Raw genomic sequence first — 20,538 nt, 5'->3', positions numbered from 1 at the left:
TGAAATATATTTAAAAAAATATATTGTTCTGAACTACTGTAATGATTTATTGTAGAATTGAAACAAATACATTACTCTAACATTATTAAATTATATTTGAACAATATATTGAAGAATAATACATAAAGTAAAAAAGAAAATGAATGCGTTTGTTTGTTTTTGTAATAGGAGGCAAACGGATAGGAGGCTCACCTAATGTTAAGTGATGGACACATGGATTGATTATTTGTTAATAAATATATGTTAATAAATTTATTTTCCCAGCTTCATATACATTTTCTGGCATTGCTTGTCAAATTATAAATCAGAACTAAGGCCTATTAGAAAAAAAAATAGTAATGTAGACTGATAAATTAACCACTATCACAGATATTTAGAAGCTATGATCAGATTTATATGAACCAAAAACAAGATTGTTTTGAAAATAACTTGTGAACATTCTCCTACACAACTGAATTCATATAGTTAAACAGTTTTTATCGACAACTGGCCACATCCCTAATAAACAAGATACACAAGTGCAAAAAGTCGCGAGACAAGATTCATTTATAAACACAACATTTATAAAATGACACCAGTCTCTTAACAAACAGCGGACAGGTCAAGTTCATTTAAATATTTTAAAATGAACAAGTTTTGTGCTTTGTTAATTGTCGGTGAGTATTAATAATTTAATTATTCGTTTTGCTTTTTAAATTGTTTTCAATTATAAGTTGAGGGTTTTAATATACTATAACGAGACAAATTCTGGCTTGGTTTCATAAAAACATTTCGTATATTTAAGTTAGACGCTCTTTGTCATATCCATAAATTTGGATGAAAATGATTTTGTCACATTTTGTTTATTAAAACCGAAACATAACAATCAAATATAGATACAGTATTTATAATTTTCTTAACCTACATAGTAATAATAAAAATTATTAAAAAATGTACCTTTAACGCTGGCAGTATTTCCTCGCTGTACTGCGATACTTATTCGTTGAGCGAGGAAAGCACCAGCTCTGGGATATATCAGGCGCCAAGTTAAATCTTTATGTTTTCGTTCTTTTTGACGCATTTATTTATGTTTGTTATTTCCTATAGGACAAAATACTTACTGGCTAGTTTAATTTTAAGATTATAGAGCGTTTATAATATAGATCTTGAACTACTTGATCTGTTTAATATGTTTCCTAACAATAGGCAATTAAAATAATAAAAAATAATGTTATACTGTTTAGGTAAATATAAATAGAATCTCATTGTTAAGTCATGATGTCGTCCAAATGGGAAAACCATATACGTATTTAATGCAATATTTGCTAACACCAGTCCTGTATCCTTGGCATAAAATAAATCAGTGGCGCTACAACATTTTTTGGACTGGGTCTCATATTTCTGTTTCATGATCATTTGTCAATGCGCACATAGAAAGTCCATTGGTACACAGCCGGGGATCGATCCTACGATCTCAGGGATGAGAGTCGCACGCTGAAAGAACTAATACTGCACTTAATTTTATTCAGCAGAGTATTTAAAAGCCACGATATATTTTACATAACATTACTTACGGAAATAATTAGATACCTACTATTTAAATCTAGAACTTGCTAATTATTATGCAAACGTAAAACAAGGAAATCTATTATTAATTCATTGTTTGTTTGATGGTTATTAGATTTTTTAAATATAACTATTGGTTTCATTTTGAATCAAAATTTGTTTTAGCTTTTCTAAGCAGCGTGGCGTGTAGAAGATTAGCGCGGCAGACAATGGAAGAATTATTAGATGACAGATACGGCTTTAACCAGCCATGGCAAAGACCTCAGAATCCATGGATGAGGCCCAATCAGCCGTGGATGCGGCCCAGTGATCCTTGGGGCAGACCCATGAACCCAGTGGATCCTGTCCCCAATCCTTTCCCCAATCCTAATCCAATCCCCACAGCACCAACGCCGGCTCCCACACAGGCACCTGGCGGGTAAGTTAGGGGCTATTAATATTGAACTAACTAGTACTCTTCTTTGTTGACGTGTCTACTGAATCTCATAATGTTTTTTTATTATATGATTCATGGTTTTGGATCACTCAATTTTGTAGGACTTTGATAGATAAGGGCCTTATAGCCAAGCGGTCTTTGTATGTGGCGAGCTTGGTGACGGGTACCGGGTTCGATTCCCGGTTCGAAGGCAAGTTTTTCAATTTAATTTAAATTTGTCCTCGGCCTATGGTAGGGTCGTACGGTACCGGGCGAGTGCTTAAACCGTAAATGGCGGACACGGTCGAATTTCTATAGTATGCAGAGGGCATCGAACTATAGAAAGGAGACCGTGTAGGTTTAGAACGTAGCAATACGTTTTAAACCGGAGTGGTAATTATAAGTGGTGAAGTAATTCAACATTCTTTTGCCGTTGAGGTCCCGGTAGAATGCGACAGCGACCCCCAGCGAGCCTCTGTAACGCGGCTTTGTAGGAACTACTCGACGTGGTTTTAGTGGGTATTGCTCACCGAATCTCTGAATAGCAGAGATTTTGGCGTGGGTCGATTCCCACATACCCCTGCAACTTTTGAGGGCAGGGGATGCGCAAATGCATTTGCACCTCGGATATCAAAAAAAACAAGGACTTTGATAGAAAGAGAATTTTTTACATAATACTTATATTATGAACCTTTGCAAGCTTATCTTTAAAACTCTTTATAATTGCTACAATTCCCTTACAATATAATTTTTATTCAGGTCTACGACAGAATCCCCTGATGTTCTAGCCTGTCAGCGGAACTGTCCAGGAACAGCTGAGTACAATCCAGTATGTGGCTCCAATGGTAAAGATTACGACAACCCTGGCCGACTTTACTGTGCCCAGATGTGTGGAATTTGTAAGTATTTTGCATAAATGGATTTTCTACCTATACCCTCGGATACAGTCACCCTCTGCAAAGTTTAACTATATTCAATCGGTAGCGTATTACAATATTGATATAGAGTTTACGTTTTATATTAGATACAAAAGGCATATGCAGCTCTAGGAACGATATTTTAGCAAAATACCTAGTGTTTTCTGTACATTAAGTTACCAAAATGTATACAAAATTTTCATCAGTATTTAAAATTTATATATTAGACTTATTTCTTTACATTTAATTATTAACATATTATCAGAGTACATACATAATTGAAAACCACACTGCTTTGTAGTAAGATGTATTTAAAATATTTAAATATCTAATATGATTCTATTCACGAACGTTTTATAAAACTCAATCAGATAATGTATTTTAACCGACGAAAAAATTTAAGTTAACATTTTGACATGTATGTATGTCATTACTCATTAGATAATATTTGAGGATGACCTATGCAGTTACAAAGCACGTAGTCTTAATTTCGTTAGTTTTTGTTTGAACTTAAATTAATGACGAGAAGAACAGTTTCCTTTGTTTAAATCATTTATTAAATTATTATAATTAATTAATTATTATTTTAATTATTTCCAACCATGGGAACAGTCCAAGTTTCATCTAAACCAGTAGTTTTTGAGATATGATTATCCCTTCATTAATAGACGGGACATGCCGTCTAACCTGCAATTTGAAGTCGGTTTATTTTTAAATTATTTTTTGTCACATTATTTGCAAACTATTCGAGGTTTAGGTTGAGTAGTGTTGAACAACGGAGTAATTAATTAAAAAATTATTTTATATGAATACTAATTTATTCATCGAGTAAACAAGTTATCAATAAGGAAAATGCTAAGTTAAAAGATTCGCTTTGTGGATGTTATTACGATTGTTATCTTATTAAATAATTTAGTACATAGTTTGTCACAAGGAAAATTGATCTTTGTAGTATATTAATTATTTGTCATCAATATCAGTAAAGGTTAGACGACCTTCTGATACAAAAAACATAAAACCTGAACAAACATTGATACTATTTTACCTTAAAAATACAATCCAATATACTATATATAATATTCCAACATCTTTCAGTTCAGTTCACGTTAAATTGTTCTATATTATTATAAAACGTATCGTGTTAGTTGCCATGGTAATGATGTTTTTTCAATGAGATCTCGCTATAGGCTTGAAGGGATTTGACAGCTTAATGATGTTTCATGACTTAATGATGTGACATGACTATAAGCAGATCCGAAGGATCCAATAAAGACAAATGTTTTCTGCTCGTTATTAATATTAATAATAATAATACTTTATTTGCCAAGATAGTGGCACAAAATAAAAAAATCGAACAACAAGAAATTATCTTCGAAAAAGAGTCGCATTTGATTAGAACAAGCTATTTTAAAAGTTGTTTAAAACAAAATATAAATCAGGTTTTATAAATGTCTGAGCACGTTTTTCAAATAATAATTCATGTCTAATAAACAAGTTCTATAATTAAAATTTGTATTTTGTTCCAGCTGTGACGATGCTACGACAATCAAAGTGCCCCACAACGCCAGCTCCTATCATATAGTTTATTAAGTTATTGTACCATAGATAAGTAGGTAATAAAAATAAAAAAATAACTTTTTTTTTTAATATAACCTTACAGTGTCCCAGTGGTTATAAAAACTTTTTAGTTACTTACCCCTACATCGTTGTATTGTTCGATTCCTGATTTATTTCAGCGATACTAAATGACCCCAAAATAACAGCACAAGAAGTAATAAGTACATAGAAAGCGTTTTTTAAGTGAAACTTCTTTAGGCGCATGAGGGTAAAGTTTTTACGGATGAAACGCAATAATAATAATATTAGCGTCACGAAGATGTGCAGCGTTTTTGTCGAATAAAAGGGAGAGAGCGATTGAGAGAGAGTGAGAAAGGGCGAACGTAGCATGAAGCAAATAGCCATGGAGCGAGAGTAGGGAGCAAGCAAGTGAGAAAGATCGAGAGAGAGTGAGATAGAGCGAAAGTCGCATCACGCACAGTGCCATGGAACGAGAGGTGGGAGAGAGCTATAGCGAGAATGATTTAAAGAGAGAGTAAGGGAGATCGAGAAAAAATACACGCAATCAAATATCTTGGTCACCCTACCAAAGTTGAAATGCGCCTTGTTGTCTATAGGAACGTTTAGGAAACTCGATAAACGTTTCGTTCAGTCACTTGTCTTATGGAACTTTAGCAACTTGATTGAATATCGATATTTAATTAAATATCTAGAGATTCAATTAACTCTCTGATTTAATACTTAACTGCGACCTATAGACAATAAAAATAAAGGCTTTATAAATTCTTATTTTTTAGTTAGCTTTTTTTAACTTAATGTATAGTATTAGCTAGTTTAAAAGCTCTCTTTCAAATATAACTATTCCTTTTTATAATGTGTTAATCTGTTAATAACATAAAAATAGTCCTTACAATGACGCAACATTGTAATACTATCTAATATTCCCAGGTTTAAAAAAAAATGTAATAAAAAAAAATTATAGTAATTTTAATTAATTAATTTTATCACGGCCCGACGTTTCATAACGATCTCCTTCGATAACGATTAATAAAATTGAAGTAACTCATTACTTAATAGTCAAAAATTTAAGTGATTGGCTCTAATGGAAAAGGCGCAATAGATATTCTACTCCTCGCACGTCCAAAGTGTTCACGTAATTAAATAAATGTAAATAACTATTTTTGAAAATCAAATGGAAACTAAAGCTATACAAGAAAGGCTTCCCCAGATTGTGGACTGCCTTCAGCCCTTATTGTTTGTGGAAAAGTGTTTTGGGACCTTTCGTTTTCGTCAAGTAAGAGGATCTTTGCATCCACCCACATTTAAGAGTAAAGCGTATGCTATGGCTCTGTTAATTGTCATCAGCATTCCATATTTAGCAGCATTATGCATTTCACAGTCACCGTATGGTATTGATGGGATAAAATTCGAACTAGCAAATGCGGCACCGGTCCTACTCGTAGTGATTCAATTTGTAATATCAATGTTAGTGCCTTTTATGTTCTCTAAGGAGAATGTTATCATTGTGCAATCATTATCCGAAATAGATCACCTGTTAAATGTAGACGAAAAACACTATAGGAAAGGCAAGCGAAGAATTCTGGTAAAATTAATCACCTTCAGTATTATTTTAATTATAAGTATGGTATACGAATTTTCTTATCAAGATCTGTTCACCGTTACTGTACCGTTCATATCACTAATTAAATACGGGGACAAACTACGAATATTTTCATTTTATGTATACATTAGCTTGATAACTGAGAGGATTAATATTCTCAATAAGTATTTATTGACTATAAGCAATATTGGATGTAATAAAGTAAAGAAATGTTCCGTATTTCTTATCAGACCCAAGATGGCCGAAATCGTTGAAATTAAAAGTTTATCTAAGTCTTTCCATTTGATTGGGAATACCCTTATATTAGTAAATTCAGTGTTCGAAGTGTATTTGTTTTTTGCAATAGTTACCGCATTTTTTAACATAATAATGTCGTTATATATGTATATTTATTATTATCGGATATTTAAGTTATCACATAAATATATGGTAGGGATAGCATATTGGTGCACAACTGAAATATTTTTTCTCATAATTGTATGCTGTTTGTGTGAAAATATACTTAAAATACGTAACAGGACAGAAGTTTTGGCAAACGATATTATTATGAATTACAAAATATCAGATATAGTGAGAAATCAGGCGAAAACTTTAAAGGAAGTGGTGGATGCATGGCCAATGAATAACGTAGTTTATGGTATGTTTCAGCTGAACATAAATTTTATGATGAAATTTATAAATATTTCTACCACATATTTCATACTTCTTATTCAAGTCTCTCATTTCATATAAGAAAAAATGTTTTAATAACTATAGGTACGGTATTTGTAAAGGCATGGCTTTTGTTTCGAAATTGAAATAAAAAAGACGATTTAAAACATCGATTCCTGCTTCACCTTGATGGCTGGAAATCTCCTCTCTTTACAAAGATTATCTTTTGACTAACGACAGAACGGTGGAAATGGCAGTTTCAAGCTGATAACATCTATATACTTTTAAGAAGAGAGTTGACTGTTGGTTTGGTTCTTTAGTTTACGCGAATTTAAATACCTATGAATCATTTGAACCGAAATCCATAGTTCAACGATAACCACCTTTATCGACTCATAAGCTTGTTTTGTCGATACATATTTATGTACCAGGAATGTACACAAACACTTTACTAAATTATTGTACTACGTTATTAATTTATTTAGTGATTGATGGTTCGTACTAATATTTAATTAATAAGTAACAATATGTTCAAACACGTACAAGGCTTTGTAAAGAGTGGGTGTATAATTTAAATGTTCTACATTGTCTTCTCACCATCACTTTGTTGTTAACGAAACGATGGAGAATAAGGTGCATAATGTGGTGGACTCTTTAAGACCATTACTTATAACTGAGAATCTATTCGGAATATTTCGATTTAGCTCCGCAAATGGAACATTGACAGCACCACCAAGAGTGACTAAACTCTACACTATATGTGTGTTTTTTATTACAATAACATCTTATACATATCAGATGGTAAAGCTTACTCAAACACCATTTACATGGAATGGAGTGAAGTTTGAATTTTTAAACGCCACCCCCTCTATATTTATGACAAGTCAGTTTATTACTTCTTTAATTGTTCCGTTTCTATTTTCAAAACAAAATATTATATTCATAAAAACCATATCTGAAATTGATTCTTTACTGGGTATTTATGAAGAGTTTTATTCTAAATGTAAACGTAAAACTATCATTAAAATCTCTACGCTTGTCATTTCTTTTAGCTTAAGTACAACGTACGAGCTTTATGTCAACCAAGAGATGTCAATTATGATCTTGTGCATGACAGTCATTGCGTTTGGGCAGAAGTTACAAGTGGTATTCTTCTCCATCTACATTAATATGATAACAGAGAGAATAAATGTATTGAATAATCATTTACGAAATTTCACCCCTAACGAAAACGGCATAGTTATAAAGAAGACTTCAGAATTGTATTACATTGGTTGTAAAGTTGAAAACTTGTCAATAAAATCATTATCCATCGCTTACAGTTTGATGTCGAATATGATAGTAACGATTAACAAAATTTTCGAAATCAACATTTTCCAAACGCTGATTTCAACATTTTTTTACGTAATCATTGCTTTATGGACATATATTTATTACTATCGAATGTTAAAGGATTCGACATTTTTCGTAAGTAACCTAATTTGGTGTATTGGCGAACTATTTTTTCTTGCCCTCATATGCTACGTCTGCGAGAAAGTTCTCACCAAACGAAATGAGACAAAGGTTCTTGTAAATGAAATTGTTATGAATTACAACTTCTCTGGCAACGCTAGGGGCCAAGCTAAAACCTTACTTGAAGTAGCGAGTGCTTGTAATTGGAATATAATCACTTATGGAATGTTTGAAATGAACATTAGGCTCTTACTTAAGTTTGTTGGTGTTGCCACTACTTATTTAATATTTCTTTGCCAAGTGTCGCATTTTGTTTAGTATTTTAGATATAAAATATGTTCTTTCTGGTTAGTAAGTAATGTCGTATAATTAAGTCATAGTAAGACTTAAATTCCTAATTTCTGCTGCTTCTTGCTTTTACTGAGTAGCTTAATCATTGATCTTTACATGTACTTACTTATTATATATGGACAACTTGTATTACTAACATATTATTCGTATATACATTTGTTAAGTTACATGCGTGTGTATTATGTAATTGTAGCACATTTTGGCTTGAAATTGGTAATTAAATGTATTGAACCATAATTTGCAAGTTTTATTTAATTATCCTAATATCAGTAATTTAACAGTCTGTAGATAAAATATATATATATATATATATTTGAATGTATGCCTCACTACATGGCACTTTTCAATATTCATATCGTAGACATTTAATGTCAACCAGTCTTCTGGGTATATTTGAAACGAAAAACCACTGTCACAACAAACCAACCGTTTGCCAAAAAAAGACTCTAAAAGTAATCAGCTGTTGTCGTGACCGCCATCTTGTTTTACATTATTAATTACTACGCTGGCTTTCGGTCAGACAGATAGTTAAACGTTTTCGACGCTGCTTTATTTAAATCAATACGCTAGCTAGTTGATTGAATATCGATCTTTAATTACCTGTCTAGAGATTCAATTAACTCTCTGATTTAACTAGTTTACTGCGACATATATACAGGCTTACTTTGCTTGGTTAGGAAATAAATAACAACACAACCACAATTCGACATATTTTATTTATTTATTGAAGTTTACTACATCATATGCTATATATATATAGTAGGTGTTACAAGCTATAGATGCTAGTTTCATCATCGGACGTTAAGACAGTATACGAAATTCCTCGACGTCCGCCGTTCCACAACTGAGCGTTTTTCAAGGCAGTTTTTGCCGCGCACTACCACTATGTGGAACCAGCTGCCACTGAAGTATTTTCGAACCAATTCGACTTAGGGTCCTTCAAGAAAAGAGCGTACCAATTCTTAAAAGGCCGGCAACGCACTCACGAGCCCTCTGGCATTGAGAGTGTCCATGGGCACTTTGACTTGACATACTGTTCTGTATTTGACCATTTAACAATTTGTATAAAAACATATTTTTATTAGTGAAACTCCAATTTTTGTTTGTTTCTCAATTTATTTTCCAACTGAATTGAGATGCCCATCAAATGCTCTGGGATTCATACAGTACGATGCACGTCATTAATTACAATCTCTTCGGCTTTTCCGCTAAACGATTATAAGATTAAATTTAAAAAAAAACCCCGACATTTTTCCAGATGGTAATCCTAAAAAACAGCACACGTACCATTTTTCAATTTTATATTTACACTTTTTTAACAGCCTTGCGATTCTGTAACTCACTTTTCGAACTCGCACAGCGGTTTTCGCAGCGGCGGTCACGCTCAAATCAGTCGTGAAGCAGTCATTTTAAGATTTGGCATTCTGATAAACAATAAACTACAGGCCCTCCCTCCTTATCAAAAACGTAGGGGCAAGAAAACTGAAACAATTCGATAATGTCTTTACGTATTGTTTATAATGAATTTTGGAAACAGGATAGCTTGGAAAACACATAAGTTACGAACGTACATATGTAAGAAATTACTAATTGCCTTATACATAATTTATAACTTATTAGTAAGAGCAAATTGGTCCTTGTTCTACACCTATATATGTCTTACAATAACCGGGAAATAATTTATTGCTTTCTAATATTATACATGTATAATAGGACGTTAGAATAGGTCTGTACATTGTCATTTGTGATATAAACAGCAAATTAAGGGAGAGGCTTATATCCAGCAGTGGCAGTCGACAGAGTGAAACGAACAATTTAATTTTGTCTCGCAACAATCTCAATAGTGGGTTGAAAAAAGTTTAGGTTCTTTTTTTAAAATTGAATAAAAATTAAACGCCTACCTAGCATAATAGCAATGACGTTTAGAAGTTTCAAATATATCTAGTAATTCTATAATTTGTAACATATGTTTCCGAAATGTAATAATCCCCCAGTATTTAAAAATTAATTCTAATCCACTTTTATATACACAAGCATTTTTAGGCTTTTTATTTGCATCCTAGACCAAAGCAATTTAGTAGTTTTTTTTTCAGACAGCTGATACTTATTAAATTAGTTAATAAACTTTATCATAGTATAACGGGCCCTTTTTTTTGAGCCAACAAAACGTTTACTTGTCAGTGCCTATCGTTCTATAAGACCAAGGCACCTTCAGACACTAAGGTTAACCCCTTAGTGGTTTTTGGTGTTTTCTGAACTTTTAGTTTATTAAGCAATAGAAAATAAAAATAATTTGATTATTTCTAGTTTTATTATGACCTTTTACATTTTTTAGAAACACTGTTGTTATTTATATTTCATTTTCTGTTTTTTTTATTTCGTCGTTTCTGTCTTTAGATATAAATAAACAATTGCTTAAGCGTCTCCTCAATATTACTTTTTTTGTTAGCAAAGAAACTTCTTTACATAGTAGTATTTATAAAATACATTGCCTCAGTTCAATGCAAATTGTTGTATCCGCATATGAAGCTGTAGAAACTGAGACCTTAGTGACGTTCAAAATACTACTTGAATTCAATTTAGCTCGAGGTCTCCGAGTAAACCCAGGATAATTGCAATTTCTAAACATTTGGATACAATCCTATCATGACTCAGATAACTCATGACTTATTAAATATCCGGTCAGGTAAAATTTATATTGCACACCACGTTAAACCGCAGGTCATTTAGTTAACTGACGCTGTTGTGATATGTTATATTAAGTTAAGTGTATTCGAGAGTTATTTATTAAAATGGTGTTTTTCGTGAGTAAGTGTTTTTGTGTTTATTACTTTCGTAATTTCGTAGAACCTGCGTAGGCTATTGCTACGAGAAATTGGTAAAGTGTATAATGTGATTTAAGGAAAAATATTTTATGCGGACAAACTTATCATCCATCAAAATCCTACAAAGCAGTCTTGAGTGAGAACTCGGTTTGACTTATCAGAGTTAGTACTAAGATAAGCTTAGCGTATCCTAAGAGATACAGTACTCTTGTATATTGCATTAAAACTATTTGTTGTTTATTATTAAAATACAAAGCATACAACTAATGACGTTATATCGATTTCATAATGAGTTGTTAATAGGCATTTCCCACAATTACTGATTTAATAGTTACTGTATTGTTTTATTTTTAAAATTGAACGTCTAGAAAGAAATGTATAAAATGGTTTGACAATATCTTAATTACTTTATTTATTTTTATTTAAACGATACTAAAAAAAGGAATATTTCAAAGTTATATTTAAAAATTATTTTAAACTTGGTTATGCAATGCAATGCATAAGAAAATAATATGTAGTACATAGTTAAACAAAACACAAGATTCTTTAAATTTGACATTTCACAGAGAATTTCGAAAGTCTTAAGAAATTAAACGCAGTACAAGTATTTTAAATTCCGATTTAACAATGACATTTGCATACTATTTCACCATGGCTGAATTTTACAACTAATTTTGTTCTTCAATTGGTTCTATGATTGGACTTCTTAATATCTCTCTAATAATCACAATTGAAATCAATAAATAAAATTCAAAATTCAACAGAACCTCACAGACGGTAAAGAATACGGAATTTCCAAATTGATTCGACCTAGACCTTCAAAAAAGCGTAAACTAGAAAGGCCCTGCACGTTCATACTTGATCTGATTTAAATCAGAAATAATAATAAAACAATACACATCATTAAACTGTTTAACTTACACACTAAATATGAAGTAATATTTAGCCCCTATCATAGGCATAACAAATATTTATTTATTTACAGCTTGTCCTTCGCCAAAGGCCTCTTTTAATTTTTTCCAATCTTGGCGTTCTCTAGCATCTCTAGTTCCAAAGTACATATTATATGATTTAAAAAATTCTTGTATGACATGATAAAGTGTAAAATGCCTGGGAGCAATCGGATATCGTCGAAGTGATACCAAAAGTTGGTCAAAAAGTCACCACATTTGTTTCTTCTTTAACCTATATTTAAGAATAAGAAATAAGTTGATCCTATTTTGCCTTAAATTAATTATAGTGTGAAATTTTTCAGTATTTCTGATAGTACTAGTATGCCACGAGTCGCTCTGTTTCCAAAATTGGAATCCCAGAGGCAACTCAGGTAGCAACCACGACTTCGACTCAGATTATAATAATAGAGTGGTCTTCCCGGACACTGACGATGATTATTATCCAACTTGGTAAGTTATTATTATAATTCAATCTCAAAATAACTTAATTAATATATAGGTAACCAAGTACACTTGAACGTCGACAGAAAAGATACTAAATTCTAATTTTACATTTACTACCAGTTCGCAAGTCAAGGGCGTAGAGCGGCCGAGAAGAACTGGCAAGAAACTCTCCGTCTCCTTTTAATCGCTAAGTTTTGAGTCATACATTTATTTACAGTCTTATCAGTTCATATAAGAAAAGAATCGATGTATTTTATCTAACAACTAAAAACATTGTCCTAATAAAAATTATTATTTTTTAATATTGGTATTTTTGAGTAGTTTAGTTTTATGTTCGGTATTGCATTTTTTTTAATGTTTATATTATTTATATATACATATTTGCTGGAAGAAATTGCCGTTAGCAGTAAGACTAAAAAAAAATGGGCACAACGGCTTTATTTATATTTTTTTTTGACTGAATGAATGAATGAAATCGATTATTTGCTAAGTACAATTATTATTAGGTACAATTTTTACTCCTCTTTTGTGTTATTGTGGGGATATTGATCCCCGGCTGTGCACCAATGGACTTTCTTTCTATGTGCGCAGTTAACACTCTCTCGAACGGTGAAGGAAAACATCGTTAGGGAACCGACTTTTCTTACACCCAAAAAGTCGACCACGTGGTCGACAAATCATCATGAATCAGATTCAGAAATCTGAGTTCCAGATCTAAAAAGTTTGTAGCGCCACTGATTTTTATTTGTGTTCCTGTGACGTAAATAAAGTGTCATTATTATTATCTTTTGAAGTGCAAAACATTAATGTGTTACATTCTTATCATTCACCTGCAGTCGTGTTAGTACAAAGAGCTTAATTTATTGAAGTTATACTTCTTTAGGTGCGTTATGAAAAATTGATGAGAGTGAAATTTTACGATGCGCGCTCACCGTGACACAAAATTATCAGTATGAAGTTGCCCACTAACGAATTATTTTTAAACCAGCCGGGCGCCGAGCGTGCGCGAGCGAGATGGGAATAAGACAATCTACAAGTAAAAATAAATAGAATATGCGTGAAGTTAGCAGCTAAAATGACCTTTGTAGTACCTTTTAAACAAATAAAGGAGTTTTAATTATTATTATTACTTTGGTATTTTTTCTATTTTGCACAATAACATAATAACAAACGGATAGGTAGAAGGGTTAGAAACAAAGTAAGGTCTAGTTCGCAAACTCTATCTCCAAATTCCATTTTATACCAAAATAACACATTCATAAACCTGCGGGAGCCTACATAGAAACGTGTATTAAAATTGGACCCGCATTTCATATGATTTTCTATATGTCCATTAATAGAATTTATAATACCACTGTACTGAATTATGTTCAAATTACAATAACGCATAAATTTGCATATGTAATCATTATGATTGCATGATGTGTTGCATAATGTTCAATGCCATATAAAATCAATAGTAAAATTCCCTGAACGTCATAGCTTCACCTATTATCGAAATACCTTATCAATGAAGTTCAATGATGCTGACGTGATCTTGCGTAATTTTTGGGTGACGCATCAGAATTGCTTAATCTGTATCAAATTGTTTTGGATAATACAGGTCTATTATATATTACAAAATTGTGTTTACTTAGTTCATTTTATCACTATTTATTTTTAAAGTTTACCATTTAATACATAATGATATATACAGAACTCATCAGTACCAATCTAGTGGATATTATGAAAAAGATACAGGTGTAGATTTTTTCGAATTTTAATAAGAATTAGTAAAAAATGTCAATTCTTATAAAACGCAAAATAAATTATAGCTCTGCAGGGGTTGAGCTTAGATGACCTCATCTATCCCCTATTTGCGTTTGATCTACGACTTTTTGACCACCCTGTATATATATCAGAGATATATATATAAGTAAAAAAATAAACAAATTAGATTTCTTCCAGGTTAAACCCTAGTAAGGAAAAAACGAAATACTAAGGGTAAGGTGCAAGAAATGCGTGTCCAAATTAACAAATAAAAATACAAAAAACATTAGAATTTCCAAATTGAACCTAAAATAAACTAAACTTAAAGCTAATCTTACGCTAATATATTGTATGAACTTATATTACTATAGTACAATCACGATATGGAGAATTTCCTCTGTTAAAATCTTAAATTTATCATAAATCTAGCGTGGATATTATTGTTATTATTAATAGCCTTTATTGCAGTCACCCTATGTATATATTAATATTTGTTTTAGTTACAAAACCTAACTTAATCTAATACATCAGGTGTGCAGGTTTTGGTGATCAGCGTGTCGCTGCTTCCATTATTTTCCAATTTTAGCTCTTCTTTTTGAAGTTGTGCCTCTTATTCTCTTTATTTCGTCTTCCCATCTCTTGCTCTGTATTCCTGTTTTCCTTCTCGTGGTTGCCATTCTGTAATAATTTTTGTCCATTTCAACCTGCTATCTCTCGTGATGTGCCCGGTCCACCTACATTTAATTTTTTTACAATCAATTATAATAAGTTACAATACAATTAGTTTTTCTTAAAAAAATAGAAATTTAATAAGTAATTCACAGCGTTTTTATGGTTTGAGAAACTTCTTTCTTAACAAAGTGTAATCTTTATCATAAATGTAGACTTTGTAAAGAGATAGAGAGAAGACAGAAGTTTTTTCAAACGGTAACGTTGAGATACGTTACGATAACATACCATAAATTCAAGATTAATAACTGATTTATTATGTAATCTACAGGTGGCAGCAGAGTACAACCCATAGACCAAATCCCACAAATAACTTTCAGTCTTGCGTGTCCTCGTGTCCTGTGACGCCTTACAACCCTGTTTGTGGCACCGATGATGTCACGTATCAGAATATTGATCGTCTTAAATGTGTTGCTCGGTGCGGACATAGTAAGTATCGTGTTGGACAGCCTTGCGATTCTGTAACTCACTTTTCGAACTCTCACAGCGGTATCCACAGCGGCGGTTGCGCTCAAATCAGTCGTGAAGCAGTCATTTACGACTTGGCATTCTGATAAGGAGGGAGCTTGTACTTTATTGTTGTGAGTGAGTTACAGAATCGCAAGGCTGGTATTAATTATTTATTTAGTAATCCTACAGCTAACATAAATTATATAAGTCGGATCAATGGCGCTGGTATCAACTGGTTTCATTGTTTAATAACAAAGTCAAATTAGGTCAAATCAGTTATATTGCTTATTTGATTTGCTAATATTAAATCTACAAATTAAAAGACTTTTTGATAGTCTGTAGTAATATGTTGCTAGGTCTATAAATTAACGACTATTCAATAGTCGATAATAATGACAGCCATTAAACAATATGACTGATTTGAACTAATTTGACTTTGATGATATTAAATAATGAAAATGGTAGCTGATACCAGCGCCATTGATGTCGGATCATAATATATATATAACAATAAAGAATAACACTAAAAATATAGCCAAAGATGGAATACATAATATTTACCTACAAAAAGATTTAAACATTTACGAAATGGAATAGAACAATAATAATTATTTAATACATTTAACTATATAGTTAGGTATATACCTAATTTACCTGTATCTTGCATCATGAAAATTGAGGTTGGCGAAGGAAACTGAGGCCTGCCTATCTTTGAATGTAAATTGTAAAGTCACCAAATATAAAGTGAAATGTAAACACCTAAAAGCTGTTGTCCCAGTGGCTTCAGCGTGCGACTCTCATCCCTGAGGTCGTAGGTTCGATCCCGGCTGTGCACGGTGAAGGAACCGACCCAAAAAGTCAACGGCGTGTGACAGGCCTATTTGCCTGTTAGATTCACAAATGATCATGAAACAGAAACAGATTTCTGAGGCTCAGACATAAAAATAATTATGTTATTTTATTTTAATAATTTCTACCTTAAATCTATTTCATTTAAAACTACAAACTCATACTCCTCCCTCAAAGGCCAGCAACGCACCCACTAAAATAGGCGATAGCTAAAATTTAGAATTGACCCTTGATATTCCATAACATAGATTTCCACTCCGGGGATAAGCTTCGCTAGGGTTCCAATAAAAAAACATGCCCATTTGCCTTAGAAGAAGTTAAGAAGAGTCTCAAATACCACAAAAAGTACGACGACTTTAAAAGATCAAGGCGGAAATGGCTTTAACTCAACTCACACACAACATTCATACAACTTTAGTTTGTCGAATGGATTACAGTTAGACGAATCTTAGTCTTTTTTTTACATTCCAGACATTCAAGTCAAGAAGTGGTCAGCGTGTGAAACAAAAGAAGATTCTAGAAGCAACCTCCAAAGTTGTATCAAAAAATGTCCCGCGACCCCAGAGTATTTGCCCGTGTGTGGGACCGACAATGTGACCTACAATAATATAGGGAGACTGTACTGTGCACAAAACTGTGGCGCCCGTAAGTAGATATGAAAAATCTTTAAGACAATACGACAGGTTTACTATTGATGGTATGTATTATAATTACAGCTAAGTGTGTATACAGAATGATTGCCTGGTTATGTCACGATTCCTTTTTAACGAAAACCGAAGTTGTTTAGTTTTTGATGATATTAAATATATTTGAGTGTAAATTCATACCATCTAGTTGTGAACTAAGATATCACAAATTCAAAAAAAAATCCAAACATTAAAATAAATCAATGGCAATAGAACATTTTTAGGTCTTTGGGCTTCTCAATCAATATCTTCTAAATCTGTATCTGTTTCATGATCATTTGTCAATCTAATAGGCAAATAGGCCTCCTGTGCCAGACACACGCCGTCGACTTTTTGGGTCTAAGGCAAGCCGGTTCCTTCACGATGTTTTCCTTCACCGTGCACAGCCGGGATCGAACCTACGACCTCAGAGATGAGAGTCCCACGCTGAAGCCACTAGGCCAAAACTGTTCAAAACATTAATCGTGATAATATAAAATAATCATTATGAAATTAACTAGGAAAAAACATCCGAAATGTCCACATATGATGGAGAAAGTTTTCCCTAACAACGGAAGGAAATATGAATAGTTTTGCACGTTTTTAACTGATTTTCCTATTTGATCAATTAGACTTCTAATTAAAAGATATGCGTTTATATTTAAATAAATGTTGATTATATTTGGTATCGAGAGTCCCAGTATTTAATATTTCAGTTTCATCTTTGGACGTTGAGGAAGAATTTCTACCCGTATCACCTCGACGTCCGTCATTCCAGAAAGCGTTTTTGAAGGCAGTTTTTGACGTACACCACCACTATTTGGAACCCGAACAAATGTATTTCCGAACCAGTTCGACTTAGGTCCACCCATGCTTAAAAGGCTGGCAACTTACTAGCGATTGTGGCATTGTGAGTGTGTATGGCGGTATCACTTAACATCTGTGAGGGTTCTGTCCGTTTGCCCATGTTACATAAAAAAATGGTTATAAGATTCAATTATCCCATTCGGGGGGAGATGATATAAAACTAAAAGACGAAAGACAATGGCGTCTAATGCAATCCCGATTCAACGTTTCTCTATCCTTATTAAACGATAATTAAGTATTGTAAATACCACCAATAATAATTTATACTAAAAAGATAAACCACATCAGTCTTACCGCATCTTAGCAGTTTGCAGTAAAAGAATCTTCTACCAATAGAAATGGTAAAAAAAACTACGGCATTATTCGATTGCTATTCCTAAACTGTCAGGCTCTTGGGTTTAACTTGTCTAATAAATAAATTATTATGATTATTATTATAGATATAATATTATTAAATTTTAATTATCGTTTGTTTAATGTTAAATTTCAGTTTTTTTCTTTATGTCTACTTATATTATCTGTTTCATGTATTGTCTATCAATGTAATCTGTTTTGGCTTTGTAAATAGTCTAAGTTATATGTTGTATATGTATTGTCATATGTTAGCTGTAAGAATACTAATAAATAAATAAAAAGTCCAGGACACCAGCCAACAATAATCTCAGCTACATACCCAATTTAGTATATATATGTGCATAATTTCAGGTGTTCAATTGAAAAGGAGTGCGCCATGTCCTCGAGTTGATACAACTACTACGGAACGAAGTGTAGACTTTATTAGGAAATGTATATCAGATTGTCCAAGCACAACCGAGTACAACCCAGTGTGTGGGTCTGATGGAGTCACCTACTCAAATATGGGGAAACTTCAATGTGTGCAAGGATGTGGTGTTGGTAAGGCTTTAGTAATCCTCCTAACCAGTTATTTGTAGGATAAGGTTTTATTGAAAATCGAACTCAGGACACACTAAAGCGAATGCTGACGGCCTTATAACCTTGCGGTCTTATTAAGTGGCAGCTAGGTGAGGGGTACCGGGTTCAATTCCCGGTTCGAGGGCCAGTTTTAATATAATTTAAATTTGTTCTCGGCCTTTGGGAGGGTTGTGCGGTACCGGGCGAGTGCTTAAACCGTACATGGAGGACACGGTCGAATTTCTAAAGACAAGCACGAAATATAAAAAATCCTATACTTGACGCTGGCTAATGCACAAATTGTGCCAGAGCCATAAAAAAAAGCGAATGCTGACGGCAGATAATATGTCTCTTGCTCCGGGGGACAAATTCGTAAAGCAATATTACGGCTCTCATTTTTTACTTTCTTGGGTCTTGTAATTTTTTCGGAATTCTTGCAAAGCATTTTATGATAAAAATTAAAAATACACGATGTTGTGTTTATTCTACGGAAATTATTTTGTGCACAATGTTAGTAATACTCGTTTATCTAATTTTACTTTCCTGAAATAGATAGCAACAACCATAAAGATACATTTAGTTTAGAGGTATACTTACTAATAACTGGTTAGTTATTAGTAAGTATACCTCAGTTTCAAAATGAACGGTCATGCGAAAAGAGTATTCAATTAACACGTTCTATGCATTCGTCAAAATTACCGTCGTATTGGATAATACATTTATTTGTATTTGTACTTAGTATTCTACAAATAATAGCATTACCTTCGTTTATTTTTCCTAAAAAAAAATGATTTTGCTTTTACGACTTTGTTCCGCGAGGTAAGCGATGTTTGACTTTCTTTTTAACCGTAGGTATAACGCTTTAACTATAATTTAAGGATAGGTTATAGACCTATATACGAAGACCTAGAAGGCGTATATTTGCCTTACGATGAAGTCCTTGAAGAAACCATCAGAAACCATCATAAATACATACAACCCCTATTTTTGATTATTGTAGATAGTTATTTTTATTGAACTAAATAAATGTTTCCTAGAAAGAATCTACATAGCAAAACAAACGTTTGCCGGGTCAGCTAGTATTTCTATAGATATTTAGTATAAAGCTGCATTTTTTCCAGATGTAACAGTAAGGAGCCATACATCCTGTTTCCTTCTAAACACGACACCAGCGCCACAGACCACAACGATCAACGTGCCTTTTCCAAGTATGACCACTCCACCCTCAGGCTTCATAATCCCACAGGATGTGCTCGACCAGGTCTTCAATAATCCTCTAGCTCATGATAACGATGAAGTACCTAAAATAGATCCAAGATTTGATATACATTGAGGCTGTTATATTATTGTAATTTGTAGTCAATTAAAATTGTTGATAAATATATTTTTATGCTTTTTAACGACATTTCTCCCTTACAATACTTTTCATATATTCTTCTTATGACCCAATAGTAACCCAATACCTATGCTTTTAAGTTTTTGGCATAAAGCTTTTTGTCAGGTACAACATACCAGGGCCTACTTTACGGTCAGAATTATAAATTTTTTTTTATCAAGTTATCGCAGCGAGTGAAAAATAAATTATG

The 20,538-nt window shown here is 32.7% G+C and overlaps 4 protein-coding genes across 4 annotated transcripts; all 4 read left to right on the top strand.

Moving 5' to 3' along the window:
* Window positions 1-522: 522 nt before the first annotated feature.
* On the top strand, window positions 523-4,511 carry LOC125052410 (putative surface protein bspA-like). The gene is made up of 4 exons (XM_047653232.1): window positions 523-656; window positions 1,711-1,963; window positions 2,720-2,859; window positions 4,404-4,511. Exons 1-4 carry the CDS (start codon window positions 626-628, stop codon window positions 4,457-4,459), a joined length of 480 nt encoding a protein of 159 aa, XP_047509188.1. The 5' UTR covers window positions 523-625; the 3' UTR covers window positions 4,460-4,511.
* A 282-nt stretch (window positions 4,512-4,793) lies between these two features.
* Window positions 4,794-6,867, top strand: LOC125052407. Its single transcript, XM_047653230.1, has one exon. It carries the CDS (start codon window positions 5,627-5,629, stop codon window positions 6,785-6,787), a length of 1,161 nt encoding a protein of 386 aa, XP_047509186.1. The 5' UTR covers window positions 4,794-5,626; the 3' UTR covers window positions 6,788-6,867.
* Window positions 6,868-7,052: 185 nt separating this feature from the next.
* LOC125052406 lies at window positions 7,053-8,746 on the top strand. Its single transcript, XM_047653229.1, has one exon. It carries the CDS (start codon window positions 7,328-7,330, stop codon window positions 8,474-8,476), a length of 1,149 nt encoding a protein of 382 aa, XP_047509185.1. The 5' UTR covers window positions 7,053-7,327; the 3' UTR covers window positions 8,477-8,746.
* Window positions 8,747-11,198: 2,452 nt separating this feature from the next.
* On the top strand, window positions 11,199-17,179 carry LOC125052409 (ovomucoid-like). Its single transcript, XM_047653231.1, has 4 exons — window positions 11,199-11,317; window positions 12,590-12,737; window positions 15,481-15,638; window positions 16,980-17,179. Exons 1-4 carry the CDS (start codon window positions 11,302-11,304, stop codon window positions 17,159-17,161), a joined length of 504 nt encoding a protein of 167 aa, XP_047509187.1. The 5' UTR covers window positions 11,199-11,301; the 3' UTR covers window positions 17,162-17,179.
* Window positions 17,180-20,538: the final 3,359 nt, after the last annotated feature.

This window comes from Pieris napi, chromosome 9 (genome assembly GCF_905475465.1).
Source record: "Pieris napi chromosome 9, ilPieNapi1.2, whole genome shotgun sequence".
NCBI lineage: Eukaryota > Metazoa > Arthropoda > Insecta > Lepidoptera > Pieridae > Pieris > Pieris napi.
This window is presented reverse-complemented; position numbering and strand designations above follow the sequence as displayed.